Raw genomic sequence first — 22,146 nt, 5'->3', positions numbered from 1 at the left:
CTGCAGAGCACAAGCATAAATGCACACAAAAGGAGAACTGCTCTTACGTGTCATTTCCTTAATCATGCTCGGAATATGATGAATTATGCTTTTTTTTTTTTTTACATGAACTTTCACGTGTGTGGCAATATGCAACATACCCACCCTTCTCTGAAACAGCTACTTTAATGAAATTTATTTTTCTCTGTCAAACTACAGTAATACAAACACACTAAAAAAGAGAGTTTGTCGAACAATGTTTGCTCTCGTGATGGAACTACCTTGAATTAATAACACAGTAAAAGAGTCTGCATTTACAGTTAAAGTAGAACAAGAAAATTAGCATTACTGCCCAAAACACAAGCAGTCATCAGAGAAGCATCCAATGGACAATGGAGTAAGGTGTGTGTGGCAGGGCTTGGTTCAGAGCAATTAGAGGACCACGCCTACAGGTCAGTAGGCACACACCTGGATGATATTACGAATCAATCCAGGATTTAAAAGTGTACTTCTTTCCACAGTAGAGGTCTGAAACCGGAGATCCCCTATGACGGAGAGAGAGCCCGAGCCTGACGCATGAAGCTGGAAAAGCAACGCGCATAATTTCATTTGTTTTGTCTTTGTTGTTTTAGTTTACGGTTTTTGCCCACATCCCGTGAGGGTGACGGGCGAAGGTTTTTCGTTTGTGTTTACCGATTGCTCTCTCGATCAAATTAAAGAGAGACATACAAAGACAAAGCAAATAATTGAGGCAAACCTACATTGTGTTAACAGGTTTAAGGAAAATGTTATGAAATTCTATTTAAATTATAAAGAATTTTTACAATGCCTTTAACCCTTGTGTGGTGTTCCGGTCTGTAGGACCCGTCTTCAATGTTTACTAAAAGAAAAATGATACTGTGGCAAACAAGCCTGCCACAGGCCACCGAAGTGGCTTTCCAAGGGGCCCTCCAGCACAGAGACACAGGGAGATGATGTTCAAACAGTCCACGTTTATTTACAAGGGTAGCAAAATGGTACAGCCAAAGAGCAGATGTTAACCCTGTCATGACCGAGAGGCTCCCCTTTGTGTGGGTGGGGATGGCAGATTTAACCTGTGCGCACTGATTGCCTCACTACGCACAGGTGCAGCCACCCCTGTTCCCGGGTCCAATTAGCCTGGCCAATTATCTAATTCCTAACCAATTATCTAATTAGCCAGGTCTAATTAGCTTGACCCAGGGCAGGTGTGGCTGCTTAAACCAGCCATCCCCACACCACAGATACAATTAATTATTTTTTTGACCTGAGACTCATTGGCCTTGGCTCATTTTCTGTGAAGAACATGTAAAAGAGTACATTCTTATTGATTGCACTGTGCAACCCCCCACCCCCCCCCCCCCCACACACACACACACACGCACACACACATTTATATTACATATGTGGCGTTCGAGTCCCGAGGGTGATAAAAGTGTGGAGCTTGTTGGTGAAAACAAGTAAGCATGTTAAAAATGAAACAAAAAGGTTTGCTGTCTACCTTCACTCTGTCTTCCTCCTACCTGGGCCTGATGTGTGTGTGTGTGTGTGTGTGTGTGGTTTGTCCCTTTGCAGCATTTCATAGGCATTATTACCATGCCAAATCCCATCACCACCCCCCACACCCACACCTCCTCCACCAATACACCCCCATCCCCACACACACACTCACAGGACTTTTATTTCTTTTCTTTTCAAAATCAGAAATCACTTCCCAGTTTCTCTGTGAACAACACACACACACACACACACACAAGGTTTCAACACAACTCCAAGAACTTGTCTACTTCCACTTTTCCTGCACACTCTACCATCAGTAGTGTGTGAAACTACACACACACAGACAAGGTTGCAACATCGTTACATTTCAAGCACTTGTCTGCTAACGCTTTACCATCAGTAGTGTGTGAAACTACACAATGCGTTGCGGGAACCTGCACAATGTTATTTCAGAACATTCTAAACATTCAATATTTTCTCACACTCAACCACAACTGAAAATTGGGGGAGGGACACAATAAATAAATAGCTTTGCATCTGTGGCTCCTTACCACAAAAAAATCAGTACGGCAAAAAGAATCTCTTTGCTCAGAGAGCCTTAGAAATCGTTTTAGAAGAGTGAGAAGCTAGAGTGGAAGGACCGTCTTCCACTTTGGAAGATGAAGACTTTTGCGAATATGAGGATCATGTCAATTCAGAGTCTGACAGTGAGTTTGAAGAAGAGGATGAGCTTGACCATCAGCTGGCACCAAGACCAGGCCGTCAGCAGCCAGCCCCCAAACCAGCACAGACTGGAACTGAGGGAAGCTCTAGAGGAGACGGCTCCTTCTCGAGGAGCTGGGCAAGGCCTTGGTGAGACCTCAAATCCAGAGGAGACAACATATCCCAAGGGCCCCGGCTTCTGCAGCCGTCATGGGGAGGTTTCAGGAGGAGGATGCCGGTGTCCCACCCACCTGACCCACTGAACAGAACCACCAACTCCAGTACCTGAAGTAAGTGTGAGTGACGTTGTTGCACGTGTGTGTGCCTCACTCTGCTACCTTGGCCTGCTGAAACTATATGTGTGTGAGTGAGTGTGAGTGAGTGAGTGAGTGAGAGAGAGGTGTCAGTAAAATTCCTGAACTAAGCGTTTTCATCATTCTAGGTTGCAGCTGGTTGCAGCAAGAAGTGCTGCAATGTGTGTGGACCCAAGAAGGACAGGAAGACACACTACGCATGCATCAAGTGCAAGAGATACATTTGCAACCCGCACACAGTAAAACTCTGTCCTTCATGTGGTGTGTAGACCGGCATGAATTTGTGTTCAATGGGGCTCATTTATCATTTCCATTAAATACCGTATGTAAAATTTGTCTTTCCAATTTGTTCAGTTCAAACAATAAACACCAATAGTAATGGAAATCTTGTTTCATTTATATCTGTTCATGACAAACATGATTTATTCAATCCATGCCTTGATAATTGAATTAAAAAAAAAAAATCACATTTTATTACAAAAAATGAATTGCACTTTTATTGATAAATGTGATCTAGCAGAGATAAATGGCAAATATTAACCATATATGCTGTCTATATTGCTTGAAATTGAGATAAAGTCAACATCTGTTCAGTATTTTTACATACCTTGTTATGGCAGTATGGTTTAACCCCCTGAAAGTCCCCTGAAAGCTATGAGTGCAAACTTGTCGAATACTTGTCTGATATGTTATAATGCATTATGGATTGGTGATGAGTCCAAATTCTGTGGGCAGTACTGCCCATATCACTAGGGGGCAGTAGCGATTAAAGGGCATGGCGGATTAACTTGCATTCTGGGTTTCCCTCCATTTCTCATTCATACCAATGGCTCTTCCTCTGGGCACAAAACATGAGGCCCCTCCCCCAACCCCTCCCACTGCCCCTCCCTGCATCTCTACCCCTCTCCCCTGTCCTTCCCTCTACCCCTCCCACTGCCCTTCCACCCTTTCCTCCCCCCTCCCCCTCCCCCAACCCCTCCCACTACCTCTCCATGCATCTCTACCCCTCTGCCCATCCCTCCCCCAACCCCTCCCACTGCCCCTCCCTGCATCTCTACCCCTCTCCCCTTTCCTCCCCCCCCCTCCCCCTCCCCGTCCCACCCCCAACCCCTCCCACTGCCCCTCCCCATCCTAGTTCTTTCCTTTCTTGTTTTTGCTCTTCAGTGCCACCTGTGAATAGACCACGTCGGCCCCTCGGCCTGCGGCCCCATCCCAGGCATCCTGGCCCTGTGTCTCCACGGGCCGGGGGGAGTGCTTGATTGAGGCGTAGTGCACGGCTTCCAGCTCTGCCCTGTTTTGGCCCTCTGCCCGGGGCGGTATCTGTGGGTCTGTCCCTCCCAGCTGTGGGTCTCTGTGCTGGGCGGTTGCCACGGTGTGGTTGGCGTAGACGGGTGCTTCTGCTGCTGGGGGAGGAGGACTCTGCAAAGCAAGCGTGTATATTGCATTTATAACCGTATGCATTTCTCAACGACTATCCGCGACCTTCTGGCTATGACTCACCTTCTGGTGTGTGTGTGTGTGCATGTGTGTGTGTGTGTGTGTGTGTACATGTGTTTGTGTGTGCGTGTGTGCGTGGTTGTGTGTGTGTGTGTGTGTGTGTATTTTGTTCATGTGTGTGTAACACAGGGCTCAGACTCACCCCCTTGATGTCCTTACTTCTACTTCCAGAACACTGCCTGACTCTCTTATTCCTAAAAACAACAGGGAACAATACTGATGACACACTGCACACACCCCACTTTCATTATAATCACCATGGAGATCAGTTTAGCATTTTAAGCATTTAGGCCTGTTTTATTTCTACTTTCGTATAACTTTTTGTAAAACTTGAGCAAAGATGCTGGAACCTTATTGTTTTTGTAGCACACATCAGCCAATCAAAACCAAACAGGTGTGGCCTACACCCACCCTTTCTTAGCTCAGGATGCTGCTGTTCTGTTGGTAGTTACTAACGCACTCTGTGATTGGTGGAGCTCATCTGATTTATTTTTGTAAGTAAGGAGACGTCACGGACGTCACAGCGCGCTATAATTATCACTGGTTCAGATCAGGTGACAAGCGCATCCTGCACAGCCATGCTCCACCGGCTCGCCCCTTCAGAACACGAGTCAGTTTGGTCGGTGTAATTGGGCGACAACGAAAACCTGCACACACACCGGCCCTACAGGAATGGAGTTGCCTACCCCTGCTTTTGAATGGCCTTCATGATGAGGCATGTAATCGCCATGGCACCAGCAGCAGCAGCTGCACCAATCAGCAGCGAGGTAATGCTGAAACCTGAAGAAAGAACATTTCAGTTAGATACTGAAAAACACACTTTAGGCAAAAAAAGGACATTTATTCACTCACGGTGGAGAAACAGGCCTAAAAATGTGCAGCATTTATTTTCAAAATGAGGTGATTTGGGAGTACTGCACTGGGTTATGATATTAAAATTTACAGGTAAGTAAGTATCAGGTGCTCTTCAGGATGTGCAATAATAGCAGAGGACAAGAAGTGGCTTCAAGACCTGTCTGAAGGAGTGCCTACTCAGTATTCTGTATATATTTGTATATTATATCTGTATATATTAAAAAATAAAATAAAATTTAAAAAAAAAACCCTTTTCCTATCACTTGTTACATGTTGCCCCTTCCCTGCACTTCTTGGTAAATTGTATTCGTCCTAATACTGTAGCTTATTCTTCTGCCTAGTTTGGCTTTGCAGATGTCAGACCAGGATAGTGTTCTTTGTTCTCGGCTAGAAATAGCTTTACAAAATAAGTAATTGTACCTTACTGAACCCGTGTTCAGCAGTTGTCTACGATCATGAAAATGCACTTTTTGTACATCGCTTTGGATAAAAGCGTCTGCTAAATGAATGTAATGTAATGTAATGTAATGTATTCCAGCAGTGGGGTTTAACAGTTCAACACCAAAAACCACAATTAACAAAAAACTACAATTTACTAAGAAGTACAATTTACAAAAAACTCCAATTTACAAAAAAACTCCAATTTACAAAAACTACAATTTACAAAAAACTACAATTTACAAAAAAATGAGGATAAATCTACCTCCTCACAGACACCAGGGAAGCTGATAGCTCTGAGGGTTTCTATCCTTTAACCGTCCCACTGCGGGAGGTGTATAGTGGCACGTCCAACTTAGCTCAATTTCTGTGAGTTTCTTTATCAATGCCCCTTAGGTCCATGTGAACAGTTCAATTTATTTTCCAATGCGTCCCGTAAGCCCAAACCCAGTGGCTCAATTCCTTCAGCGTTACCCACAATAAGCAAGTTACTCACGACTCCACTGGTAACGATGCAAGGCGGTTTATTTTCCAAAAAACAAAACAGGTTTCCGTCCAAGTGCGAAAACACTCCTTTTGCTTGTAGTTAAGATACGTTAAGGTTACATTATATGATAAGTTACTTTATGTTACGTTACGTTATGGTCTATAAGCTTACATGGCTGCCTTCTTCTTCCACTATTTTCCTACATGTCCTTTTTGTCTTACTAGAGGGCACACAACTCCAATACTCATTTCAACCAAACACTTTTAAAGAATGGAACATAAACAAACTGTGCAATGCAAATAAATAATAATTATCATGTACTGGTAACAGAAATACTGAATTATCATAATAAATTAACATAAAAAAGTGATTGACAATTTGTTCTCAATCACTTTTACCCGGTTAAATAAAGGTTAAATAAAAATAAAAAATAAAATAAATAATTCAATATTATTCAAGTACACAAACATTAACCAACATTAACCCCCTCCTCCCATTTTGAGGGATTACCTACATAATCAGGACGCTTAATGTGTCAGGGTTGTCATGGGCCGCAGTTTTGTATTGCTATGTCATAGGAAAGTTTAGAATTGTGGTTTATTGTTCATTGCGGTTCTTGCTTCATTAGCAATTATATTTTAACGCATAATGTGATTAAAATACATTTTGACATAATATTCATGTAATAACTCGGTTACAGTGATTTTTATGATGCATTTAGTTATTTATGTAATGTCACTTTTTTTTTTTCTTTTTTTTTTTTTACTGTGTAAGCCTGGTCATGTGAACCAATCAGGTGGCCTAAGAAAGGACAGAAGTCCACATTGAATTTGTACCCTCACTACACACCAAAGTAAAGGCTTCAAAATATGTATCTCTGCATATTAGCACATGAGGTATAAATATGTTAAAGTAAAGAAGAGAAATGTGTGCTCATTTACCCGAGTGTTGCTGTGGAGACGGGAGGTGGAGCTGGAGGCTGGCGGAGCCGAGAGTGTTGGTGCTGACGCACAGGAGAGTGGGCGTGTCTCCCTGTGATTGGCGCATGGTGAGGGAGCTCCTCAGGCCTGTGTTCCCCAGCTGCTCCTCCCTGATGACTCTCTCAGTAGAGTTAGTGACCCGCAGTCCAGACACACGCCACTCCATGCTGGGAGAGGGATTCCCACGGCTCTCACAGGAGCAGCTGATCTCTGCTGCAGTTCTGCTGCAGCTCCCAGAGTCAGAGATCTGAGGCATGTCTGAACACGGGATCCACATCCACAGTTATTAATATCACAGTTGCACACATATAACAATAGTATGGTTAATGCAACTGTCTGATAAATGCAAATGCTGAACATACATTTCACATTCAGTTGCACAGTTGTAGAGTTCTCCTTGCCATGTTCATTCTGTGCATCACAGTAGTACTGTTCACTACGACTGGACTCAGTCACAGTGAAGGTGAGATTTTGTCCAGTTCCTACAGTTTTCATCTCTGTCCCATTCACTTTATACCAGGTGTATTTTTTCACTGCTGGGTTGGCATTACTGCTGCAGGTCAGAGTCATAGAGCTGCCCACTAACACTGATCCAGAGGGACTGACTGACACTGAGGTGTTCTTAGGAGAATCTGGAAGAAAAATATTTCTTTTTTAAAAGGCAAAACAGAAATATATCTTTGTGTCATTGTAAAATAAACAATTAATAAACAATTTGAGACCTCACTCTGAAACGAACCTGTATTTGTAAAACAGAGCACAGAATCGACTGCTCATGCATTTACACATTTCTTTCCTAGCTCGCAATCAAAACTAGCCATTGAAGATGGAAAAATCATTGTACTTGGATTTTTTTGGGGTGGTCTCAGGGGGGATCTAGGAGATATGAAAATATATAAATGGTAAATGGACTGCATTTATATAGTGCTTTTATCCAAAGCGCTTTACAATTGATGGCTCTCATTCGCCAGAGCAGTTAGGGGTTAGGTGTCTTGCTCAAGGACACTTCGACATGCCCAGGGCAGGGTTTGAACCGGCAACCCTCCAACTGCCAGACAATCGGTCTTACCTCCTGAGCTATGTCGCCCCCAATTATGTAATTATTTAATTATATATTACATATACTATATTATTAAATTGTAAAATTTACTTTGAACTGAGTTTCTGTATATTTTAAAGCATCTGTACCAATTGTGCTATTTTTTGGTTCCATCTTTAAAATACAAAAATAAGATGTCATTGAGACTTGGCAAAAAAATAAAATAAAATTGAACACCAATGAAATGAGGGAACATTTTGCATTTATAGTGTACTTTATCAATGAAAACCACTGCTGATTGAATAGAAAGATGTAAAATCAGTTGTCTCATGGACTTACTCATAAGACAAACTCAAATTCAGCTCACTTACATAGAACTCTGAGAATCAGACTGGCCTCAGACATCTTCTGAATGTTTCCTTGTTGCAGTGTGTAAAGTGCCCTGCAGGTGATGTTCTGCCCATGGTGGAGGTGGGAAGCAGTGAAGGTCAGAACAGAAGACACAGACACATTCTCTTGCAGTTGATTCACACTGTCACTCAGCCTGGGGGTCCATGTCAGATTTGGGGGGAGTTTGGGACAGGGGGCTGCAGCAGAGCAGCTCAAACTCACAGAGGTCCCCTCCATCACCTCCACCCTCTCTGTGGTTATCTTGGGTTTGAGTGGAGAGTCTAGACGGCATGGAGATGGAGATGATGATAGGTCACTGTCTGTCTCAGGATTGGAGACTCACAGCACTCAGAGCACACACTAATCATCACATTAACAGTGTCTGACTAACATGCAGTATTTACAACGTAAAATCTTGAGACAAGTCATTTTCATTCTTTACTCTTACATCCAAGGTGTATTTCTCTTAGAGGACAGTATTTCTATCTCCGGTACCTAATTTTAAAAGCATAGGGTCTCGGCATAAACACAATGGAACACAGTGAAAAAGGCATGACAGCAAATGCAGTACCTTGTGCATTAATTTTGACACCATTAGGAAAAGTAAACTTGAATCCATTTGAGCCTTCCAATCTGAAGAAATAATCATCACTGTAAGACGAAGGGAAGCCATCCAGAATTGTGGTGCAGTTCTTCTTCAGCAGTTGTCCAATTAATTGTCCTTTAATTGTGTTCTGTTCAGCTGCTGTCCCAGTTCTACTGGAATCAAACACTTCTTCACCATTTGTGCCTCCTTTTTTCCATAGTCCTTTAGCCTCAGCTGTCAGATCATTGTCAAACTTAGGGAGTATATCAAATCTGCAGGGAATCAGCACACAGGATCCATTCAGAGCTTCTATACTTTGAGGCATCCACGTTGCCCACTCTCTGCCCAGAGCTCCTACAACAGACACAACACAGCTCTGTAAATACAGCAGCTATATGGGGATTGGATCAGGTTTTTCCACACCACAGCTCCTTTACAAACCTTGCCAAACTAAATCCAGAAAAGGTGCCGTGTGGATATTATTCATATCAATAAAACAAAAGGTTTACTGACTGAAAGCTGCAGTAGCAATTAATATAAATCACATCCATTATCTACACTGAAGTATTGATACATAAAAAAAATTCCTGAATTCATGTGTTTTATATTGAATTATAAAACAGTAATCCTCTATACTGAACTACAGTACAGAGTTAGACTCCGCCCTTTCCAGGACCCACCTTGCAGCAGGCAGCCAATGAGGATGAACATCTCTGCTTCAGTCATGACTCTGACGAGTAGAGGAACCGAAGTTAGAAAACAGCACTGACACTCTCTAGAGAACATTACAATTGCATGTGAAATAGAGTCGTGTTTATAAAATTGATTTTTATTAATAATTTGTATGTATTGTAAACAGATTGCCATAAACCACACATCTTGCCGTAAATACAGTTCTTCAACAGGTAAATTCTAACAGGTAAAACTACACAAGATGTTGAAGATCGTAAGCTCCGTGACCACAAGTGTGGTGGTATGTGGAGCTATTAAAGATCTATGATACAGAAAGTGAGTAGTGTACCCCGGTGTCCTTTAGTGTCTCCAAATCTATCCAACATATCTAAATTGTGCATTGCTGTAAATCATAACATAATCATATATTTCACTTCAAATCAACTTGTTGATTCCTGAAACTCACTTTCGCATCATTTTTAAGTGGGAATCGTTTCAGTAAAGTAAAGGGGTCTAAGATATCTAGGGATCCAGAAACCTATCCAAAACCTCTCCAAAAATGAATTAAATGTCTTCTGTCTCGTATAAAGCATATAAATTTGCCCCTTATGATGGTTTAAGATAAAACATTGACATAGAAAAATAATGCAAAACATTGAGACATGCTGTGGTACACACATGTAAATATGCGATCATTCATTGTTATGCTAACAATGTTCCTGTACTAACAACTAGTCCTGTCAGTTAACCCCCAATGCAAGAGGTGTCTCTTACGACCAATGTGAATATAGCAATATCAAAAATATGACACTATTTAAATAGTCAAAATGTTATAAGCAGTATTATGCACATCTTTGTATGTATTCTGGCTCGAGTTCATGATTTTTCCAAATCGTCTGACCACCCCTCCAAACCTATTTGCTTTAGCCATGCTTAGAAGTTGGCAGAATTAGTAAAAATATTCCAAAAAAAAAAAAAAAATTACAATTACAATCGTTACAATTACAATCTTTACATGCAAAACCATTGGTAAGATTGTATATGTATTCCATATTTAGTTACAGATATTGATAGTAGAATTATATGGCATAATTACACAAGAATTCCTCTTTTTTATTCAGTGAACAGCATGACTGTATTGACATACATTTGGGCTATTACCAGCTTCATCTTGTTGCTATGGTGGAATACGAATGTATTGTGGTGATTTTTTTTATATTTAACTCCCAAATAAGCGTTATTGTCCAGTATATCATGTTTTGGGAGGGGGGGGGGGGGGGGGGGGGGGGGGTGAACTACACAACAATGGTGGCACTATGATATTTGTTGTGTATTGTCTACTAATAAAGCTAGAACACAGAATTTTTCCATTTCCTGTCATTGTTTGGTTGCAGGAGCACTGAATGTCTGAGCTGAACAATCTCAGGACGCCAGCGTTCTGGCCACTAGGGGGCTTGAGCAAAGGGGTTAATTTAAACAATAATAAATGGTTGAGCATGTTGGCCTGTATCGGAACAGAGAGATACTTTGGGAACAACAAAAACTGGGAGTTATAAGTGCCACATCTTGCAGCAACTTTTATTACTTTTGTAATAAAAAAAGTGTAAGTGTAATGCCCAGTTTTATTAACTTCAGTACATTGAGTGTTTCACTCAACACTCCAACATCTGTTATTACGATAAACAGATTGTACAGGCAGTATAGAAGATTCAAGCAGTTTTTAAATAATGTTTTGTTGACTATGAAACTCTGAAACCAGTACATTATAAGAATTATAATTAAATGTTTTATGTTTCTTTTTTTAAATCTTAGAAACAATAATCTTTAATAAAGATAAATCGACCACACATGTACAACACAATGAACTGGAAAATGAACTGCTGTTTTTAGCCTTAGAAAATAAAGATGAGTAATGTGTACTAATGTTTTTTTTTTTTTTTTTTTTTAAACTTTAAAGCTTTGCAAACATTCATGCATTCAGTACTAACACATATAAATGAAGCGATATAGGAGACTAAACATTTGCTGCTAAGCATTTCATTTCTAAATAAAGAAATTAATATTTTAGCATGAATCCTAGATACTAGTTTGGCTAGAGTGGTTACAATTGATTCACTGGTCATGATGATATTTTATCTTTTTTAAGTTACTTGTATAAAAGATAAATTCATGAACATCTTACCATTCAGTCCCAAGAAATGTCTTTTACAGCACCTCTCCTCTGGCTAAAGCATCAGACCTCTTCAAACTAAAAAAATTCACTTTCCGTTCTAATCTGGAAGCTGTTTGCAAATGTAACTTCCTGGTACAATACAAAAATTGTGACCCTACCCTACAACAGTAACTATTTGGAATGGTATTCTTTTGTTCTTATATTGTCCATAGCTTTAAAAGGCATTGGATTTATCAATAAATTATACAGTGTGTGCCTATACTGACATGTTTATCATTTGTTAAGAAATGATTTTGTTATGCAATTGTTGACTCAAGTGCACTCAAGCATAAAGTGCTTCCATTTCACATGGCAAAAAGGCTTGTTAATATTGTTGTCTTCTTTCAGTGAATATAATGTATATTCTGACACGTGTGTTATATTGCCGGAATGGGCTGCAATTTCTCACAATATATTTTATATATGCTTTCTGAGATGTAGAGCATTTATATTCAAACTATAATTTCTCTATCTTTAAGCAAAAAAAAGAGAAAGAAAATCATTGAGAACCGCAATGTATCCTGCAAAACATTATTTTAAAATGCATCCATTATAGACAGAAAAAAATCAACTTCATTCCTGTACTTTTTTAATTAAACTTCAATAAATGCGACAACCTGATGACAATCCGTAGTTTGACTGAGCCAAGCGCTACACAGGTGAAAATATACTCACTGTAGAACAGAAGAATATCCAGTCTGTCCGTCTCCACTGCACACTGACCCCCAAGCTGCAGAACAGAAGTACAAACCCACACAGAAGAGGAAGTGCTCATGTGCGGCCTTTCCAGAAACGTGCTCAGCACATCAGGCCGTGAATATTTTTAATTAACCGCGATAGGAAATGAGTGGCCACACACAATATGCCCACCGTCCTCTGAAACTTAACCTAATTTTCTCTGTCATGATACAGTAAAATTTCCACGCAGAAATACAGAGTCTGTATTACAAATGCTCCTTTGTTATCAAGCTACCTTGACGTCACATAATTTGTGTTTACACTAGAAGTATAATAAGGAACTATGCACGGCAAAACACAGTCAGCCTACAAATATTCAAATAAGGTGACGGAAAATATGAGCACCTCCACACCGACACAAATAATACTTTCAATCGATTGGACATCTACTGTTGCTATGGAAGCACTGGACAATGGCACTTAACACATAAAGTGAAACCCTACAACCTATGCTTAAATACCTCAATGTGCCAGTTTTGAAGTTACTCTGCACTCTCAGCCCCCCAAAAAATGAATTGTTTGCCGCAAATATGTGGCTTGCTGCTATTAAACGGAACATTTTTGCCACATAGTATTGCTGAAAGTTTGCCAATACTGGCCAATCACCAAAAACCTTTGGCAACAATGCAAATTGTTTCCCAAAAGTTTATCTGCCAGTAACGGTACAACTTCAGCAAACCTCTGCCAGTAATGTATATTTGAAATTAGGAAAACCGTCTAGCAGATGTGATTTCCCGTGAACAATTCTATCTGAAGCTATTTTGCTTATGTAGTAGTAGTTGTAATTAACCTCTGTTATTTAGGGAACGAAAAGCTGAAACTTATATAATAAAATTTAAGAATTTTAAGAACATGTGCCGTACACACAGAATGTAGAAAAACAAAACACAATCACATTCCAGTAAATTAACATTAACACACAATGCTCAATAATAGCATCGTTTTGCTTAATAATGTTGAGTTGCACAGTCAGTATTGGTTGCTGGTGTTCGGCATTCAGAGTTACGACTTGCTAGGCTTGACATGGGCCATGACAATTTATGGTCTTGTTATTATTATTATTATTATTATTTTTCTGTTTCCAAATGAAAATGGCTGTCGATGCTAATTAATATTCTTATCGCTGGAAATGGAAAAGAGAAGTTGATTTGTAATTTTTCAAATGCAATTTTACTGTATTTATCCATTTCATCTTGCAATTTTACTGTATTTATCCATTTCATCTTGTAATTTTACTGTATTTATCCATTTCATCTTGCAACTTTACTGTATTTTCAGCATTGAAGAGGCCACCCTGTTGAGGCCCGTTTTATGTGTGTGTGAGTGAGCTTATGTGGTGATTATATAAAAAAAAAGCAAGTAAAGCAGAAATTATTGAGGGGATACATAACATCCTAGAGTCGGTGACGGCAAAAATACGTTTTCATGTTTTTCGAGACCCCAGTGATGCCTCCTGTCATTTGAATTAATCATTTAAAAATGTACAGTAACTCACTTCTAAAGCATTGGCAATGTTAAGCTCTTGGAGTGTATATGATTGCTTCTTCATGGCATGCATGGCTGTTTCTGACATAATGTTGCCTTATGAGCGTAAATCCTCCTCCAAGTGAAATTAAAAATGTTTAGTTAAGAATTGACTACTAACTACTGTGGTTTGAACCAAAACCAGCATATACTGTGCCTTGAGTACCAAATTTGGGGACCACTGCTTGAGAATGTAGATTAATGATTGAAGAGGCTTTATGGGCTGAATGGCCATTCTCATTATTGTAGATACTTAAATTCTTCACTTGCCATTTGAATCGTTTCCAATCAATAAAGGGTTTGAATTCTTAAAATTCACATCACATTCAGTGTGAAAAAAACAAAGTTATGAGTTCTGAACAACTACGATTCCCAGCACATACGTATCTGAGTTGTACAGTCCAGATCTATCATACTTATAAACACAGTGTGTTAGATGTCACCAGCCACACTGGACAGTTCAAGGAAGAGGTGCCCACGCTCGGTCTTGGGCTGAGGGTGGGCAACACTGGTTTAAGGCAACAGGAAATGACCCCTACCATGTGACCATGGCAGGGTTTGCTGCTGGATTCTGTCGCCAGTTCCGCAATAGGGCATGAATAACGTAAATACGAACATAACGTTATTAACCTTCGATAAACATTGGAGCATGTGCCCCCCCCCCCCCCCCCCCCCCCCCCCCCCCCCCAGCGATTGTGACCCTAAGCAACCGCATAGAGCGTTTATGAAACGGGCCGGGTCCTGCTTGGATTTCTGAGGTTTTACTGTACTCGTTCTACAAAACAAACTGTTTATTTCAGATGCCGTTTTACATCGTGGAATCAAAAAGAGACAAACTCACACTACACATCCAACAGAGGAAATGAAGCTGATCTTGCTTCTTTATTGCACGAATAAAGAATGTTTATTTTATTTTATTTTATTTCATTGTATTTATTTTATTTTATGTTCACTGTTATGCATCACCAGACCAAAACAAATTCCTTGTATGTGAAAACTTACTTGGCAATAAACCTGATTCTGATTCTGATGTAAGTTTAAATATGAAATCTATTAATATAAACTCATATTCATCACAGGGTTTCCCAGAGCACTTTGTAATACACTCATATGTAATGGCCCTATAGCAGGACATGTGAGGAGTAGCCCTGCCAATGTGTGAGAAGTTCTATTCATAAAGACCCTCGTTCTGATTTGTTTGAATGTCATGCAGTCAGGTCCAGTGTTATTGCCACCACTTGATATGAGCTAGGATGAGCCAAGAGGGCTGACTAAAATATACAGCATTGGTAATAAACTATATTTTATGATCAAATAAATTGGAAAATTATATATTTTTCATACAAATAAAATTGCTCTGAGATTTTTTAAAAATTTTTTTACAAATAATAATTTTAATTTCCAAAAAGAGAGGTGTCAAAATTATTGGCAGCCCTGTTTTCATTACTTTGTAAACCCTTTGTAAACTTTGTAAAGTCTTCACTAATAAGATCAGTGAACATACTGGGTAGCACCCTTGACTATTCCTACACACAAAATATTTCACAATTCTTGAGATCCTCCCATCTGTAGACTGCTCTCTTCAATTTAAACCATGTATTTTCTGTTGTGTCAGTGTGGCGTCTGACGTGGCCACTGCAAAAAAAAAACAATTTTGATGTCATTTTTTGGTTGATTTTGAGGTATGCTTGGGGTCATTGTCCTGCAAAAAGCTAAATTTGCGACCAGGTTTGAGCTCACTGGCGGGGAGATGCTAGGATTCTGGCCAGAAAGGATTGGTCCTCGCTGACATTTATGATTCTACCGACCTTAACGAGAGCACTAGGGCCAGTACATGCAAAACAATCCCACGGGCTGCTGGATGGCTCATTTGTTTGAGACGCCATTTTGCGGTGCATGGATGTGCCTCACAGCCTTGGACTGAATCCAGAGCACGCCATTGCCTCGACTGAGGCTGATAGCTCCATAGGGCAGCTGATTGGATTGGCCAGGGTGTGAGAGGGTTCCGTCACCTACTGCGTTTCATAACTCTCTAGAAATCCCCCCCCCCCCCCCCCCCACCGGGGGGTCAATTGAGCTCCTGTGGGGTACAAGCTAAAGCCCCGTATGAAAGGAAGGTCCCTCTGCCAACTCCATTCTGTGCGAGCTTGTCCATGGTCTGCAGAAGGATGTAAATTTACACAGGTTGTACACAGCAGTTGGGAAGGCAGATTTCCAGGAGATAAGGGTGGGGGAGGGGGAGAGGGGGGAGGGGGGAGGGGGGTGGCATAAAAGTCATCTGGAAGGACAAGCAGACAAAATAAACTGTGGGACTGTCTCTCGAAGAATAAACGGACAGGAAATGGGCTGGTTTCGTGTCATAAAAATCTCCCACACGCTCCCCTTGGAACTGGGCTGACCAAGAAGGCATTGTATGTGTATGTATTGTATGTGCATGCAAATAACCGGGCGTGATACGATAAACGTGGCGGACTGTGAATGACACGAACTGAAATGCAGGAGATGTTGTGACGTCATCGACCTGCAGGCACACTGACCTGTTTTCAGAACTCTGCGTTTCTCTCAAGTTATAAACAAATCCCGGGCCTCGGGCGCCGGGGGCCCAAGGGAAAGTAGCCAGCGTCCGGGGCCCCGCGGTGCAAGCATACGACTCAGCACCAAGCTGTGTGTGCTATGCAAACGCTGGGTACACAATGTAAGCCGGGGCGAACAATGCGCCCACTCGAAGCTGTGCGACCCTGTCGCACCCACCGGTCGATAACAAGTTCGTTTCCTTACGTCCCGAATAAGCAGTGGGGCTCGCGCAAGAACACCACTGTAATATTTGGACGTTCCAAATTGGAGTTGGAATTGGAGATAGGCAGCCATGTTTTTGGCACCGTATTTGAAAAAAAAAAAAAAGTGTATATATACACTCCTGGCCAAAAAAAATGGGAAAATATTTAGCTTTTAATGATCTTAACGACAAATCATTGGTCAGAAAATTAGCAAGATTTAAATAAATGCAATTCTGAGACCTCCTGTGCCACCATTTGCTCGTTTACTTTTGCTGCAGTGAACTGTTTGGGGAAAAGCTAGAAACAAGGAAATTCACTTACACAGTAGACAAATTAACATAATGTCAAATAAAAGAGTCATGTTTTGTATTTGGTTGCACATCATTTGCATGCCTGACTTCCTGATGTCTGTGACCTATCAACATCATCAGAGTCTGGATATCTTATTTTCAGGTTGTCCTACAAGCGATACAACAACTCTTTGCATTAAATGGATCTCTATGGGAATTGGGGTTTAGATTCAGCTGGTAATTATGCTGATACAGTATGGAACACATTTGTTGGCTAAATGGCTTTAAGTCATCAAGGGTCCAAGGTATCAAATGAGCCTCAAACCACCGTGCTGCTGCCAGATATGCAGTAGATTCTACAAGCATTGTTTCTCCTGAATATTTTTTCCATTGAGTTCAACAGGAAAATTAATCTACATATATATGTATATAAATGAGCAAACTTTAAAGTATTTTTTAATATTTTATTTATTTGAGAAAAGATGACAGAAAGCGCAGTCCAACAGGGTTATCACAAACAAACAGAAAGTTGTAATACGTATATTCAATAGTTATTTTCTTTTTCACAGAAACTACAACACAATCTATTAAAATATATCTCATTTCTTATTATCACCTAAAGCCTCAGTGCTGAGTTCTTAATTTTTTTCAAGTGGTTTTGAAGACGTGTGAATACATATAACCTGAAATACTTGATATAGTCTAAAAAAGGAAGTTAAATATTTTTTAACCTCTTCTGTTTCACCCTTCTTTAACACAAGCCTGAAAATGGCATACCCAAAATAAAATGATAACTATTCTTGAACCCTTTTGACTACATGCATAATACTGGTCTCTTCTGAAAGGTAACTCATTGGAGTTTGTTTTCCAAAAGTCAGAGTTTCTTTAAATATCACTGAAATAAAGTAACAGAAGCTCAAACACACTGGAAGCGAAAGTTTTTTTTTTTTTTTTTTTTTTTAATTTGAAGACAATACAACCAAAAAAAAAAAAATAATAAAACATATGGACACTTGGTAACCAAAGGAAATGATGAGTTATTAGAGGTGTAAAAATCCATATAATTTATACTATATGCTCGTGGAAGAAGTAGTAGCTTGCTTTCCCCCTGCTACCTCTGGCAGGTCTGAAAAATTGTAGAAAATAAACTCATTAGCTATCTAGTTTATTCATCCATTGATTGAGTTTGATCGATTAAAGTTTATGTCAAATACGCCACTTTCATCAACATATACTCTAAATATTTTTATTACTATTCAGCATGCCTATTCCTCATTTATGAGCGTACTGAATAATTTAAAAAATATATTTTGGGAATGTATTTAGTTGCTCACCAATATAAAACAGGATCAAATCCTTCATTGAACATGTTTTCACTGTCCTCCTCAAAAATATTCACTCAGACAGGTGATTTCTTTCAAGACCTCTAAATGACGAATCAGCTAATTAGACTTAGACATTGAAAAATACATTTTTGTTGTAAAACAAACTTTGTAGGCATAAAGTCACAGGAATGTTGAGAGAGCATGCACACGCTGTAAAAGTTATAGTTTCCTTACGCAGGAGAAACAATGCATGTCCTTTTATGCAAGCCTAACAACCAATACACTGTTAGAAATGTAATTTCATTATCTAAAATGCTTCTCGGTCGTCACAAGAGCTTGCCACTGGCAGTGTGCTGGGCAGAAGTTATACTGTTTATATATTGAGTTGTTGTGGGTCCCTTTGGCTATCTTGAGGGACAGCTTGGCCAGTACTGGATAGAGATATATATAGGTGGGCTCATTTTGTTTTAGAGATCCTATAAAAAAATGGAGGAATTTCTAAGTAAACAATGGACATTCTATTGAGGTTTCTCTGAGCTTCCAAATCAGGTTTGAAGGAGAAGAAGAAGAAGAATATATTTGGCCAGTGTAACTGGTGATAGTGAAAACCTGTATAGATACCAGCCCTGCAGGAATGGAAATGCTTACCCCTGCTTTCGACAGGCCTTCCAGACGCAGTATGCAATGGCACCGGCACCAACACCAACAACAGCAGGAACAGCAACAGCAGCAGCAATCTGCAGTGGGGTCATGCTGGAACCTGAACCAAGGGCATTTCAGTTAGATATCGCAAAACACACTTTGGACAAAAAACAAACAAACAAAAAAAAAAAACATTTATGCACTCAATCACAGGGGACAAATTAATAGCGCTGTTTAACAGAAAAACTACCATTTACAAAAAAGGGGAAAATCTGCCTCCTCACTGAGACCAGGGAAGGTAGTAGCTCTGATGGTTTGTATCTTTCCCGCATTGGGAGCTGCAGTTGCTTTAGTCTATGTAATTAAATATTGCTTTATTTTATTTTATTGTTTTCTTAACACTGTAAGCCTGGTCATGCGATTGTGCTATACTTAAATTTCATCTTTAACAGACAAAGATAACGTGTCATTAATGCTTATCCCAAAATTGAACACAGAAATGAAACAAGGGAATTTTTTGCATTTATTGTCTGGTAGAAACCAAACAGGTGGCTTGATGCAAAAAAAACACTAAAAATCCAAAGGTTTACCAGATGACTCGGTCCTGTTGGTGTTGTTCCTCTCTGGCACTTCAGGTGTGGATAGGTCACCTGTGAAACATTGAATCTGCTGCAGTCCATTGATAGTGTCTCACTTCAGTTGAGTACAGTGGCAGAGACATTGTGGGCATGCATACTGTTGACCTTTCCCAGCAAAAAGATCTGCACTTTTGGTTACTGTATGCTGCTCTGCATAAGAGCAACTGCTTTGCTCTGTTGCACATGACTCTTCCCCTTGACTAAATGTTCATCACCTGATATTCTAAAGCAGGCAACCAGTGCATCACTCTGGCACCAGATTTCTGCACAATTCTCACTGCCCCCCAACCCCCCGTAGTCTGCGATAAAATAGCAAATCTATTAAATTCATCTGTTTACAGTTATAACAGGAGACAAATGTCAAGATTGTTGTTTATTTAAGCACTGTTTATGAAAAATTAACAAGCACTGTCTGGTTCTTGTACCAGTCCTCCCTACTGGCATACCCACCGCAGTTTTGATACAGCACAAAGGTTGTGAGAACAAATCACACATCTTTTTTATATTGTTCACCCTTTGTAAAGTATAGATGTGAATGTATTACCTTCATAGGGCTTGGTTTCCTCGGGTGGACCTCATTTTCCATGGAAATGCCTGCAACAGTTATAATCAGTGAAGTTCTTTGGCATTTCAACTGTAGGGCAAAATAGACCTGGTGGGTCTAGGTGTTTCATCATTTCAGTTCCACGTTATGAATTAAACTTTTGTTCATATGTTGCCTAAGGAATGTGCCATTTGTAGAATGGTTTTTGTTTTAAATGCAGCATTAGGAAAATGACTCTGTGGTAATTTATTTTATACATAAAACAGAAATGAAGTGTTGAAACATTTTGCCTTAAATTAGTATAATAGGAAAAGTGTTGCATATTATTTTATGCTATTGTGTGGATGTGTGCAGTGGATCTGTGTATCATTTTGGTGATTGTATAATATCTTCACTTACTCGCTTCTTTTAGAAGGCATTTGGGTAAATCTGGGAAAAAAGAGAAAAAAACGGGATATCATATTTGGAATATTGGAAATATGTGCCATTTCTGGGGGAATCTTGGCTGTGTATGACGCTAATTTCGGTCAATTTGAGAGAAAAAACAAACAAAGGCTGGGATTCAATCAGAAGTTGTTCTTAATGGCCAATGACTGCCAAGTAAATGACTAGCCAAACAATAAATAAATAAAAATAAACTTGCTTTAAATTGTTCCACAAAGTTAAGGAAAAATGTTAATAGAATCCGAACCAAAACGAAAGAACAATAAAGACCAGTAAGAAATGTTTTCATTACCAGCAGAGGTGGGTAACCCGGCTTCAAAGAGTAAAAAGACTGGCCATGTATTTTCTCCAGCACAATGCACTAAACCAGCTGATTCTAATTAGCATAACTCTTCAGCATGATAGGAGAACTAATTATTGTGATCAGCTGGTTTAGTGCATGTTGGTGGAGCAAATACATGGTCAGTCTTTTTTACTCTTTGAAGCCGGGTCACCCACGTCTGATTACCAGCATCCCTTAACAGAGGAGTTCCAGTAAAAAGAACAGAAATGATACAGCCTCTAAGCCCAACAGAATGGAAGTAAGGCTGGTGTCATGGTCCTGTGTTCCTGTCTGTGTTTTCCCTGTTGGGCCGCCAGATGGCGGCACTTCTGTTTTGTGTCCTGCTCCCCCCTGTGTCAATTGTATGATTGTTTTTCAATTGTCTTATTATGGTTCTGATTGTCTCGTTTTCCCTTCCCTTCTCTGTGGCCTGATTGTTCATGGTGCCCTCCTGTGTCTCGTCAGTGTCTGTTCTATTTAAGTTTCCCTCTTCCTTGACTCAGGTGCTGGATCCTTGTGGTTATGTCTGGTTGTTTTGTGCTCCCCTACTTCATGTACCTGCTCCAAGTGTTCCTGCCCATGTCCTGGTTCCCTGGTATTTTTGGATTTTCTGCATTTTCTTTGTTCCTGCGTTTTGTAGTTTTCCTTCGTTGTGGAAGGTCGCCCTGCGAGGCTTTTTGTTCCCTTTTGTTCCCTCGTTTAAGTAAAGTCTTTTGTTCTCATCATTTGGAGTTTTTGTATTTTTGCCCTCTGCGTTTGGGTCCCAACCCCCCATGCATCCTGACAGCTGGTATCAGATTATCTTACCTGCCAATTTAACTGGACTTCCTTCGCATTGGCAGGTTTAAAGCTGCGTCGCATTTATACTCAATGCAACTTCTGTTAAATCTGCAGAGATGTGTGTGGACTGGTGGAGGTGCAAGCTGATTCTGATGACCTCCTCATTTCAAAACATTACAGGATCAGCGCACGGCCATTCCTTTTTACAGATCTCAGGTGTTGCTCCTGAAATAGAGGAAAAATGTGTGTACACACACACACACACACACACACACACACACACACACACATTATTGCTACAAAAATGTTTTCTCAGCCATTTTATTTGAATGAAAGATTTTCTCATGTTTTTGAGCATTAAATGTAGCTCACGTGCAGCCTGTATTTTATACAGCCTTTCATGCTCATTTTAGAGATGACTGTATAACACAATTATATCAGATGTTATGATGT

General features: G+C 40.1%; 2 protein-coding genes across 2 annotated transcripts in view; both read right to left on the bottom strand.

Moving 5' to 3' along the window:
- The window catches only part of LOC118226904 (B-cell receptor CD22-like), a 135,633-nt gene that overhangs the window by 84,111 nt on the left and 29,376 nt on the right, over nt 1-22,146 (bottom strand). The window lies entirely within an intron of this gene.
- Nucleotides 3,645-12,652, bottom strand: LOC118232784 (myelin-associated glycoprotein-like). The gene is made up of 9 exons (XM_035427934.1): nt 12,345-12,652; nt 9,466-9,515; nt 8,771-9,139; nt 8,181-8,480; nt 7,133-7,402; nt 6,732-7,028; nt 4,697-4,790; nt 4,153-4,204; nt 3,645-3,932 (listed from the first exon to the last, which is right to left on the bottom strand). Exons 2-9 carry the CDS (start codon nt 9,509-9,511, stop codon nt 3,645-3,647), a joined length of 1,716 nt encoding a protein of 571 aa, XP_035283825.1. The 5' UTR covers nt 9,512-9,515; nt 12,345-12,652.

The sequence above is a fragment of the Anguilla anguilla genome, chromosome 1 (assembly GCF_013347855.1).
Source record: "Anguilla anguilla isolate fAngAng1 chromosome 1, fAngAng1.pri, whole genome shotgun sequence".
Classification (NCBI taxonomy): Eukaryota; Metazoa; Chordata; class Actinopteri; order Anguilliformes; family Anguillidae; genus Anguilla; species Anguilla anguilla.
This window is presented reverse-complemented; position numbering and strand designations above follow the sequence as displayed.